At 50.7% G+C, this 12450-nt stretch overlaps 1 protein-coding gene across 2 annotated transcripts in view; it reads right to left on the reverse strand.

Moving 5' to 3' along the window:
- Nucleotides 1–12450, reverse strand: part of TMEM63A (transmembrane protein 63A) — a 31501-nt gene that overhangs the window by 4885 nt on the left and 14166 nt on the right. For both annotated transcript variants that reach the window (XM_061187350.1, XM_061187351.1), the window contains 13 exons: nt 12245–12387; nt 11448–11499; nt 10924–11032; nt 10066–10136; nt 7839–7919; nt 7471–7594; nt 7245–7378; nt 5808–5945; nt 4237–4390; nt 2203–2309; nt 1974–2060; nt 1459–1521; nt 344–506 (listed from right to left, as the gene is read on the reverse strand). In XM_061187350.1, the coding sequence (XP_061043333.1) occupies nt 344–506; nt 1459–1521; nt 1974–2060; nt 2203–2309; nt 4237–4390; nt 5808–5945; nt 7245–7378; nt 7471–7594; nt 7839–7919; nt 10066–10136; nt 10924–11032; nt 11448–11499; nt 12245–12387 (1426 nt within the window). The remainder of the gene's footprint in view (nt 1–343; nt 507–1458; nt 1522–1973; nt 2061–2202; nt 2310–4236; nt 4391–5807; nt 5946–7244; nt 7379–7470; nt 7595–7838; nt 7920–10065; nt 10137–10923; nt 11033–11447; nt 11500–12244; nt 12388–12450) is intronic.

Raw genomic sequence — 12450 nt, forward strand, 5'->3', positions numbered from 1 at the left:
CATGGAACAAATGCCACCAGCCCAAAATGCTTTGACCTCTGTAGTAATCTAAGAATTTATGCAAATGAAGGTCCATGGGAAAGAAATGTATGTGTATGTGTGTGTGTGATCAGCCCGGTTAAAATGCAAAAAGCCCCACTCTCTCCTCCAGCCCGAGAGTCAGTGTGGAGGATGACGTAGCCAGGCCACCCTCACCCAGGCTCCTTACACCTCCTCTCCCCACAGCCCTGGGCCCAGGTGAGAGGCCCTGCGCAGAGTGCCCGGCACTTAGCAGGCGGCTGGGTAAACGCGGGCGGCGGGGAGGCTCTGGGACGAAGGTGGCGCCCACCCCCACCGTCTGTACCTGCTTGATGTTCCTGCGGTCAGCTACAGTCTTGGCCATGACCATGCGGAAGGTGTAGAGGATGAGGCCAGGCAGCCGCAGCAGCTCCATGCCGTTGCCAATGAAGGCCGAGGCGATGACATAGTTCACAAAGAAGGCGCCCTGGTCGGGCAGGAAGACGCACCTGGGGAACCACCGGGTGTGCGAGCTGAGCGCCCAGAGAGGGAGAGGGGCCCGTGACTGAGCAGAGACGGGGCTCAGAACTGACCATGGATTTGGCCATCTGGAAGTCACTGTCAACCTAGACCCCAGCTGGTTGGGTATGGGTGTGTCTGTCTGTGGCTGCCAGCTCCCAAGTCCTCAGTTTACCCAGCGAGAACCCATTTAAGAAAATTTACTCTATCCTTTCAGATAGGCACGGCCAGGCTTCCCTGTGAACAGTCCTTTGGAAAAGTCTATCTTGAACATTCGGGCCTACATTAGGACTTAAAGTATAGTATAGTAGGGGCTGGGGATGAATCCCAGCTCTGTCTCTTAACTAGCTGGGTAGCCTTTTTTTCTTCAGCATGTCTAGGCCTCAGTCTCCTCATCTGTAAAATGGAAATAGTCAAATTTCTGACTCATAGCTTGTTTAAAGATTAAATGAAAAAAAAGAATCAAGCATTTAGCACAGCATCTTCTTAAATAACAGCTATTACTATTAAGTGGGTTCGGTACAAGTTGAAAACACTAACAAGGACACACATTAGAAATAAGTTCAACTCCTCTCTCCTAGCGAAAATAATCCTGGACCAGACAGTCATTCTGGTTGCAGTGTTAATTATTATTCTCCTTCCCCCTTCCCCGGCACCACTGAGACCCAGCAGTTCCTTCTCCCCAGGCGGTTCTGTTCTCAGTAAGTAAGTTTCAAAGAATGAATGAGAATGCCACTAATTGAGTTTCAACCTAAAAGATTAACCACATTTCTGCACTTGTAGCACAAAGTGGGTCAGTTCCCCCGGTGCAGCCCCGCCAGGAACCTGTAGTGGTGCGGGGAGTCCACAGGCCCTGAAGGACAGACAACCCTCCCCCCACTGCAGCCCCAGCCCCAGCCCCTGGGGGACGTAGCTCCAAAACTCAGCATGGCTGATACTTACTCCAACCTGATAGAGGCCTCTGAGGAAGTTTTATCAAAGAGCCACCGGAAGAAAAAATCCAAACTGAAAGAAAAATGAATCCCGTAAGAACTCATTTCCAACAGTCCATGTGATCGCTGCATATGTTTTCATTTTTTTCTGCTTTCTGCTTTTTTTTAAGAAAAAGGCCAAATCTCAAGATCTACCCTGGTTCTCTAAGATGCTACTTATTATACCATAACTCATCAGGGCCTGCTTTAACAGAAACTTCCTTCCTCAAAATAACCAAAGCCATGATCAGATCCTCTCCCTAAGTGGAAGGTCCACGGTAAGTTTCATTTTCAAGCTTTTTTTTTTTTTAAGGCAGAAAGATCATGAATCAGTGGGCCAGCACAACTGCACGCCAAGTGAGTGTGACAGGTTTAAATGTTGTCAGGAATTTGCAACGACTCCCAAACCATCTGCATTTTCTTGCGGATAGTGTTCTCTGTTGTGACCCTGGTTCTGAATTTAGAGCAGGAGGTGGTAATATGTACCTGGTGAGGCCCAGGGAGGGCAGAATCAGCACCATGAAGATCAAGAATATGTAGACCTTGGTCATCATGATTCGGTTTTCCCCTGACCTGCAGGAAGTCAGAGGTGAGCCCTCACAGTCCCTCAGATGCACCGGGCATCCCCAGTAAGGGCCCTGCTGTATGCCCATCGCGCTGGCGGGGAGGGGGCATCAGAGACACCCACCTCAGGGGCGAGCCCCAGGGAACTCACTTGGTCCAGTGACACTCCAGCAGCGTAGAGTAGTAAACGACGGTGGGCAGCAGGGCTGAGAAGGACCACAGGAGGAGGGTTGGGAAGAACTGGCTGATGATGGGGTCCTAGAAAACAGTCCATAGCAGAGAGAGCTGTGAGCCCTGGGGGCTTTGGGCCATGACCTGTTGGCATGGTGACTCAGTGACCTCTGGGATTTTGGTCACTTTTGTCCCCCAGAACCAACGTTGTACCTGGTACAGGGTAGATAATGTTGGCTGAACAGACAATAACAGCACCTGACATTTGTACAGTGCTTTATTTTTCCTATTTTTATTTTAAAAAAATTTTTGGCCACGCTACGTGACATGTGGGATCTTAGTTCCCCCACCAGGGATCGAACGTGTACCCCCTGCAGTGGAAGCACGGAGTCTTAACCACTGGACCGCCAGGGAAGTCCCTGTATAGCTCTTTAGAGCGAAGAATGCAACTTCACATACAACTGAACTCCACTTGTCTTACTGACCAGAGAGATAACCTCCTCCATTCCCTATAGAAAGCCAACGATGGACGCCAAAGGAAGACAGAGCACTGACGGCCAGGGCCCTTCCCCAGCCGCCTGCCCACTCAGCTCCCACTGGCCCAGTCGTAGCTTCCCAGAACTGCTTCGTGTTTGTTCCCAATCTCATCTTTGCCTGTTGTACTTGTTATTGCAATTACATGGTTCGATTAACTTATTACCTTCTCTGATAAAATGAGCATAGCAATAGAGAGATTTCTTTGAAAACTAAGTTGGATACATTGGAAAGACTTGATAAAGGCCAATTTCTCAAAAATGCTGCTGAATTAGATGAGAGTGAATTAACTGTAAAAGACCAAGGGAAATGAAATCTAGGAGGGTTCTATACTTTGAATGGCTTTGCAAGTATCTCTAAGTTCTTGCTTGACTGTAAGAAACCAAAACTGGAATCACAAACAATGAAATAAGCATGTGTTTTATATAAAATACACAAAGGGGAAATCTAATCAGCAGATCCTTCCTCAAAAGAACAGGCCTTGACCATACATCAAAAGACTGGCACAGGAATAAACATTTAGATGCTTTAAATCTAAACAAAACTTATGTATTTTTTATTACCTATTGAGTCATTTGATCATCACAATGGCCCCATGAGTATAACATAGCAGAGTGTTATAGAGAACAAAGCCAGTTTTTAGAGGAAAAACCAAGGCTCAGAATTCATCAGCTAGGGAATGGCTGAGTGAGGACCAGGCCCTCAGGCCCTCCAGCCCCCTGTGCCTTCCCAGAGTGTGATTAACCAAATGCCAAGTGGAACTGAAAAAAAGAAAAGGATGTGGAGTGACATTTCAGCAAAGCCAATTATGGGAAACCAAGTAGATGCCATTTTAGGGAGTGTTCAGCTGTTACCAATTCATCTAAGATCCTTAAAAATCATTCATTACCTATCTAGAATAAGTAACTTTACAACAGGATTATCAGAAACTGAAATATAAAAAGAAAAATTGATTCATGATCCCACCACCCCCATCAGAGAAGCGCCTCGCATTCTTTGCTACCCACTTCCCGTAGCAGCCATCCTGCACGCACATCACTGGTACATCACTGTAACCATTGCTGAGAGATAATTTTATATTCTGCTTTTATCGTAAAACCCCACGTCTGCCACAAAGTCTATACAGTTTTTTAATGGATGCTTAACAGTCTGTCAGACTGAATATACCTCATTCAACTCAAATTACCCCTACTGTTGAACATTTAGAGTGATTCCACTGTATCTATGTCTCTATAGTAACACATATACACACACATATACATACACATACATGTATACATGAAGTATATACACATATGTATATCTACATAACGTTACTATAAAGACATTGTAATAAATGTGGCCATGCCTGCTCAGGGCTTAAAAGCACATGAGCCGAGTGACACGGCCTCCTGGTTCAGTGGCCCCCATGGCTCTTGGTCTCATTCCTCCCCCACCCGCCATGCCCTCTTGCGAGAGGCCCTACAGGATGGTCACTCACATTTAGCGCATGGATGGGTTTGGTGACGTTGAACTTGTCCATGGTGGACAGGATGATGGAGGGTGTGGTCAGGAAAAACAGCCCCAAGGAGAGAGTGAAGTTGATGCCCAGCCATTGGAACCACCAGCGGAGGCCCTGGATAGAGAGATTCTTCCTGCAGAGGGGAGGACACAGGCCCTGGAGGTTTATCTCTCAGGCTCTGGCCACCTATGACACCTACAGTGCCCACGGCTTGGGTGAGTCAGAAGGTCAAATTTACGCAAGGCAAGAGACTAGACTGAGGGCTCTGGCTGAGGGCCCATCTTGACCTTGGGAGCACAGGCAAGTGTCCTGCACTGACCTTCAGCTACAGGAAGGTCGAATTTGGGGTCCCTATGAGCTCAGAAGGAAAACAGGTTATTTGCAGCTAGAGTCTGGGAGTCAGAACCTACTCGAAGAGATGCCATGAGCCCCGCAGCAGACCAAACAAGGCTCCAACGTGGCATTTTTCAGACACGCTAAAGACACGTGACTCCCCACGGGGCCGTGAGCTGGGGTGTGAGTTGGAGGGGGGTGGGGGACAAAAGCAAAAGGCCCAGCTGGAACCCGCCCTGGCTTCTCACCCCACCAAGAGCAGACTGACAAACCAGTCCCAAGTTTAGAAAGCTCAGTGAACCAAAGAGCAGAACTGCCAGGGGCTGAAGTACAGCCCAGTGGAGATGAGCGCCCAAACCCTGCTCTGGACCAGGAACTGAGGCCAGGCTGGATGGCGAGCCATGCTGGGGCCTCTGCTGGGCTGTCCTCACCCTCGGCATTGTGCTTAAGGCTCCTCGGGACACAGCTCAGCTCACCAGCTTGTGCCCCAGGCTAGAGAGGCGGCTGGTACCTAACCCAGGGCCGCACTGTCTGGTACAGTAGCCTCGAGCCACAGCAGGCTACTGTGTGTTGAAATGTGGCTGGTCCAAACAGAGATGGGCCAGAAGTGGCACATACACGCTGGATCTCAAAGACACTACATATGAAAAGGAGACTGTAAAACATCTCAATTTAAAAAAATTGATTACATATTGAAATGATAATATTTTAGATATAGAGGGAGAACTCTTATTAAAATTACTTTTAACAGTTTCTTTTACTTTTTTTCTTTTTTTTTAAGACCTGTTTTTTTGTTGTGGTTTTTTTGGTGTTTTTTGGCCTTGCCGTGCAGCTTGCAGGATCTCAGTTCCCTGACCAGGGACTGAACCTGGGCCATGGCCGTGAAAGCCTGAAATCCTAACCATTAGGCCACCAGGGAACTCCCCAGTTTCTTTTACTTTTTTTAATGTGGCTAAAAGGAAACTTAAAATTGCATACATTGCTCCCATTATAATCCTACCAGACACTGCTGATGCCGGGGAGAGACACTGGAGTGAAGTCCTGGGTGTGGACACACCACCCACCCCCATCACGCCTCCCACCCCCGGCCCAGAGGGGTGCAGGAGAGTATGAGTGTTTCTCTGAGTGCCAGGTCACACCTGTGCTTCCAGGTGACTTGGGCAGCCCTGCAGGGCTCCCAGGCCCCATTCCCGCCCCTTGCCGGCCTGGGGGCTCACCAGCAGATGTCTTTGGGGTAAACGGCGAAGCTGACCGTCCACTTGGAGATGCAGAGCTCTCTGCTGTGGGAGGATGGCTGCGGGTCACTTTTGCACTGAAGGCCCTGACACTTGCAGGCGTTGAAGTCCTTCAGGATGCTGCCAGGAAATGTAGAAATGGCCAGGGTCCAGACCCCTCAGGGTACCATGTACCCACACAGCAAACAGGACCGTGTGAGAGTGGGAGCCCCATTGCACAGGACCTTTGCTTTATTATTAGTTTATTATACTTAGGCTATAATTAGTGCTATGAAAGAGATGCCATTCTTAGCACATTATGTGCAGAATTTTGCTTAATCCTCAGGACAACCCTCTAAGCCGGGGACTACCATTCCTATTTTACAGATGAGGAAACTGAGGCTCTCAGAGTTAGGTTTTGCACCCTGTCTGTCTGACCCCAGCTCCCATGCTGTTGTCATTGCCCCAACATAGGGCTCCTCCTTGCGGCCCCCCTCTGCCCTGCCCATGAAGCCGGACATCCCGCTGCCAGGCCCGGGGCCTCACTTTTCCACTCCCTCATCTCTTCCCAGGCCCCATAGCAGCATTAGACTGCATCACCTACGACTCCAAGATGCCCCTCCCTAGGACTCCCACACCCACCCTCTCCACTCCTTCCCCCTTTAGTCTCCCACAAAGAACCCACCAGCCCCCCTACTCCTGTCTCAGAACACTCTTCCTCTTTCCACTGGCCTCATCCCCACCCCAGCCTCACTTGAGAGCCTGCAAGGCACAGCCAGGAGTCTGTTCCCAGGGTTCATGATGCCCGAAGCAGGGAAGGCAGGGGAAGGAGCATTTGCTGGGCCACCTCCTTTCCGCCTCCCTCTACCGACCCCATCCCCCGCTGCTCCCAAGGCGAGACGACATGGAGATCCCAGGCATGAGAGCGTTTTAGGAGCTAGAGCTCATGCCAAGGTGCACTATGAAAACCCACTCCCTTGGGCCAGGCTCTCAGCAGCAGTGAGCATCCTGGAGGGCCCAGAGGTAGTCCCCCACAGCAGTGCATTTGTAGGGAGATGGGAAGGCCACGCACAGAAGGAAGATCTGTGGATCCAGAGTGGGTACGTGAAAGAGGGTGGCATCCACCCCACCTGGCGAAATGCTGGGTCATAGAGGCAATGGGATCCCTGGGGCAGCTGGTGAGAGCCCGGCAGTGGGGTAAGGCCATATCAACCCAAGAGGGGCTCAGCTGGAATCACCCATGCCCAGCTGGCACACAAACATCAGCCGGGCTCACCAAGGGAGTGGGTGTGGATGGCTGCCCCCAATCCCAGCCACACCCGCAGAAGGAGATAGAAATGCTACAAACAAATCCCAGCAATGGCGGTTCAGCAGTACCGTCTCTATCCAAGAGGGACACCAAGTTATCTGGAAGCAGACAAGGAACATGCCCACACTCACTAGGTGGCCATGGACTTTTCCTGGAAGGTGACGAAGGCCATTCCCAGGGACTGGTCCTGGACCCTGCATTCCTCCTCTGTGATCCTCTCCATCAGCCTGTCCTTCATGCGCGTGTAGTAGGAGATGGCGTCCTCCTACCAGAGGACACATCCCCTTGTGATGACGTGGCCCTGTGCAGGTCTCGGGGGACCCAGCACCCACGTTCCCGGGGGGTGTGGGCCCTCACCCACTCACACCCCTGCACTTCACAGCAGCAGAACTGGCCGCAGGGCTTGGGGTTGATGAGGGTCCGCTGGCCTGTCTTCACTTGCAGGTTTGTGTAATAGGTCAGGCTCTTCTCTGTCTTTTTTCTGCAGTGGGAGGGACAAACTTCAGACTCGCAATCCTGTGGTGTGACTCACGGTCCCCACACCCATCACCAACCACTGTTCACACCAGCTTTCTAAACAAGAAAGCGGCAGAGCCACTCCCCTCCTTTCCTCGCTAGGGGATCTGAGGCCAGCAAGGAACGAGGATGGCATCTCAGAGGGAAGGAGTCAGAAAGATGCAGGCCAGCTCAGCCCACGCCCGCCCACCCTGCCAGCCCTCCCTTACCTCTCCCTGCACAGGTAAATCAGCTTGGCCACGTTGTAGCACAGCTGGACCTCCACCACTTCACACGTGGGATACGCGTCCCTGTGCCCAGGGCAGATCAGAAGCAAAAGATAGCCATTGGAAAAGAGAACCCCCCAGGCAGGAGAGACCCCCAAGACTCCAGGGGTGGCAGAGCAATTACACTGCTCATTTCTGTGCCAGGGGAGACCTCTTTCCTCTTTGTCTTTTACCAAAAGGGGGAAAATTTGAAATGTAATACAAAGAGGTCCTTTTAAATAGCATGAAAGTAACTGCCTGAAACTGACAAGTTTATACCCACTTGGCTTTAAATCAGTCAGTACTTCTCCTGAAGAAAAAAAATAACACTATTCATTACCTCCTCTACCCATGCAAAGGAGTAAATTTATTGTTTGCTCTAGGTCATTTCTACTTTGGACCATCACTGAAATCCTATTCAGTTTGTGACCCTTTTGAAGATCACAGACCTTTTCGGTCTCATGAAAGCAAAGGACACTCAGCCCAGTAAATGTCTACACATGTATTAACAATCATAGTAAAATACTGTAAGTATGCTGTATGTATACTTATTCTTGGCCAGGTACTGTTAGAGCATTAACTTATTTGATCCTCACCATAACCTGTGAGGGTTTTGTCCCCATTTTACAGATGAGGAAAATAAGCGTCGGAGAGGTAAAATGACTTGTGCCCAAGATCACACAGCTAGTGAGTGTCTGAGCCAGGAAGTGAATCCAGGCGGCCCAGCTCCAGGGCCCATGCCTGTACCCAGCGTATCATGCTCCCTCACCATATACGCAAAATCATATGTACAACTCCTGGGCGTTCCTGAACCGTGTAAATCCACACCTACTACTTGCTAGGCACTGGGATGGAGCCTGGATAAGTTTACATTTTAGTGAGAGAGAGAGACACAGCCCATAGACATGTCAGGTAGACAATTTCAGGTCCCATTACGAGCTCTGCGGAAGAGAACAATGGTGTAAGCATCCCTGCTACAAGGCAAATTCACACACCAATCCCCATGGATTGCAGCAGTGTTCACTAAAAGGGCTTCCTGAAATAGGAGAAAGTGTGATTCAGTGTTTGTAATGGGAATGAGAGGACTTTTTTTTCTCTTTAAGGTAATACATTAAGCGGAGCTACTGTTTTCAAATGTTGCCTAACAGGCAACTTTGGGGAGCTGTTTCAAGGAACAGAGAAAAATGATTCCAGTACCCAGTGTTTATATATAGAAAAATATTTCTAAAATACTTAGATTTTCTAAAAGAGAGGTTAGTCGATAAATTTTAAACATTCATTTCACAATTCTGTTTACACTAATAATTTGCTTAGCAAGTGTTCTTCATAAATAGTGCAAAGCCAAGCCATAGCCAACCCCTAATCCATACTACAAATTAATGACTGTTGATGAGGAATGAATACAGACTGAAACCTCAGCTCCCTAGCCCGGGTTCAAGCCCTCCAGCCCAGGGTCCTGGGAGCCTTCCCGGCCTGCTCTCCCCCGACCATCCCCTTTCCTGAAGCTCCATGAGATGCCCTGCATTCATCGCACCGTACACACAATTTCCTTCTCACAGGAAAGCCCTTCCTCTAGCCCCCACCTGCAGGTATCCCTGGTGCAGGTGCTCAGAGGAGGCTGCTGGAAAGGAGGTTCTGCTGGGAGAGCCGTGAGTGAGCTCTGTGAGGACAGGGCCCCGGACCCGGAGTGCTCACTCAAGAGACACGTGCTGAGCAGAAGAATGAACCACGAAATGCATAGCGGGGCCCAGGTCCCTCCCCGCCTCCAAGGCTGCTGTCTCTCGGGTATCTCTTACTCTGCAAAGCTGACGCTGAGAAGCCCAGGGTGAATCCTTTTTTTTTTTTTTTTTTTTTTTTGCAGGGGATGTGTGGGCGTGTTGTTTCTATGAATCTTTTTCTCTGCCCCTGAGCTCTCAAGATGTTTATCTGCCCCACACCCTGGCCTGTATTCTGGCTACTGCGGTCACGTGGGCAGCCGTGGCTGCTGGCAGAGGACGTGCCGCCCCAGCCCAGGCCCTCACAGCCCCAGCAGAGCCTGCTCAGAGCAGCATCCGCGGCTCGGTGGCTGGGCCAGGTCCTCCTAGGGTCTCTGTGGGTGCCCAAGCGGAAGACAGAGCGCTCATCTAAGGTGCCTGTCCCACCCGGAGGGGACTCGCTCCCCTTCCCTCCCAGCGGAAGCGGCCCTGCTCACTGGAAGTGCCTCTCCACAGTCTCCTTCTTCGCGTCTCTGGGGAGTCCTGTGATGAACAGGGTCCGCCTCACCTGCCGGAGAAACACACCAGGGAGAAAAGTCACCAGGGCAAGCCAGTCGGCCAGGGGGACACCCTGTTCAAGCCTCCCCAAGGAAAACGATGGGGACTCAGAGGCTCAGGTGCTCGCCTTCCTGGCCTGACAGAGCCTTGAAGTCTCTTCTTTGCATAGCATCTTCTTCTAGGCAGTCAAGAATACGTTTCCAGGGAATTCCCTGGTGGTCCAGTGGTTAGGGCTCTGCGCTTCCACTGCAGGGGGCATGGGTTCGATCCCTGGTCAGGGAACTAAGATCCCACATGCCACGCAGCATGGCCAAAAAAAAAAAATACATTTCCAAAGCAATTTCGATGAGCCTCCTTTGCATGACAAGAGACTGAGAAAGAACCCAGAAAGGGGAAGTGACTCAAATGAGGTCACACAGCAGATCAGAGGAGGACCCAGGCTTGGAACCAAGTAATAGAAACTCCCTCTCCCCTCATCAAGTTATGGGTTGCAATGAGAGAGGGAGCTGCTCTCAATTCAAACTTCTTGGAAGTTACTTAGAATCAGTAACTACAAGCCCAAACCCCACAAATCTAAAGGCTAGTTGGCAAAATGGGGGGAAATAGCCAAATCCTAAAACAATCTACCAGAAAAAAATTTTTAATGCCGATTCTGAGCACACATTTGCAAGCCTGAGGCCTCTCCTTACACTCACTGCCATCGTGGTGCTGGGGAATAAGCCTGGTGCCACTCCTCCCCAGCTCCCACCTGAGCCCCTCCCCAGCACATGCCCAGCCCCCCACCGCCCCTCACTCACCAGGTTCTCCTCTTTGTACTTGATGGACTGGGTGTGGTGCCGCATGAAGCCCACAGTGAGGATGAGGTAAAGGATAGAGAAGGCGGTGTGCAGCCAAAGGAGGTCGTTGCTGGGGGGGAGGGGAGGGACACCACCTGCCATCAGGGCTGGGCTCCCAGGCAGGGAGCGAGGGTGCAGGGCTGGGCTTGGTTACCCTCCTGGCACTGAGTTGAGGGCCAAAGGCTTCATCACAACAGACCCTCCAACAGAGGTTGAGTGGCCAGTGCCCTTTAGAGAAGGCACTGTCCTGACAAATGAACCCCAGCTCCACGGGGCCCTCTGTGTTTCCTAAAGCCCACTGCAGAACAACAGCGGCCTGGGGCGTGTCCATGCCCATAGCCCAGCAGCAGGCACTAGCGGCAAAGAGGCTTTCAGACATTAACTCGCTCACTTTGGACGACCTCTGGCCTATCCCGGGCTCCAGAATCTGCCCTCTCCTTGGTCTCACCCATCAGCACCCTCATGCCCTCCCACCTCAAACTCACTCAGTCTGTAGGTTTGCGACTGTCGTCCTCCCAAAGCTGTAAGGGTCTTTGTCTGCAGAGAAGCACAGATACTCAGTTGCAGGGTCACACTAGGGAAGTGGGAGGGGGGCAACACAGCCTTGGTTTGTGGAGCTCTAAGGAGGAGGAGCATTAAAATGTCTGAGAAGTCAGAGGACTGTGACGACCGTCCAGTCTTTTCAGAGCTACACCAACCAAGGCCTCTGCTTTACTCCACGATGCTCCTGACAACTTCTTCTCAACCTACCATGTGGGTAAAGTCAAAATTTGAATTCATCTTGCTTTGAGATTCTTGTGGCATTCCTTGAGAAATCTAGAAACACCCTAAGCTGTTCCCAAAACCAAGGCTGGGAATCACTGGGCATAAGAAGTGGATTCGTGATGGTGACGCTGGATTCCTGTGGGTGCTTAGAAATAGAATTCCACACTCTGATTTTCACTTAGAGCATCAAAAACATCTTCTGGATCCACTACTTGTGGCCTCCTGATTTGGGTGGGGGCAGGAAACTATAAAACACACTCTGAAAGCCCCTGATCTTATCAGTCTTGGGGTTTTTCCTCCTACTTAGATATTAGGGGCCCCAGCTCTTGGCCCAGGTTTGGGGTGGATTCTTCTCCAGATCTTTAAGCAAATGGAAAAGTTCAGAAAGTCACCCTGAGACCTTCTCACATCTGAATTTGAGCATGAATCCTGGGGTTCTGATCCACCACAATGAGGCCCTTTCCCCAGGGCTGCTGCTCTGCCTGGGCCCAACTCAGGCAAGATGAGGAGTCCTTACCCAGCAAGCTCCCCGAGAGGTTGACGGGCAGGATGACACACAGAGACAAGAAGCTGACCACCACCAGCAGGAAGATGATGTGTCTCTGGAACGACAGGTAGTGGATGGCGTCCTCCCCACACCACTCCATGATCTGGTCATCTCTGGCCAAGACACACATGGAATCCTAATAAGTAGTGGTAACAGGCTGGGCCCTTTGGGCCTTG

The sequence above is a fragment of the Eubalaena glacialis genome, chromosome 3 (genome assembly GCF_028564815.1).
Source record: "Eubalaena glacialis isolate mEubGla1 chromosome 3, mEubGla1.1.hap2.+ XY, whole genome shotgun sequence".
NCBI lineage: Eukaryota > Metazoa > Chordata > Mammalia > Artiodactyla > Balaenidae > Eubalaena > Eubalaena glacialis.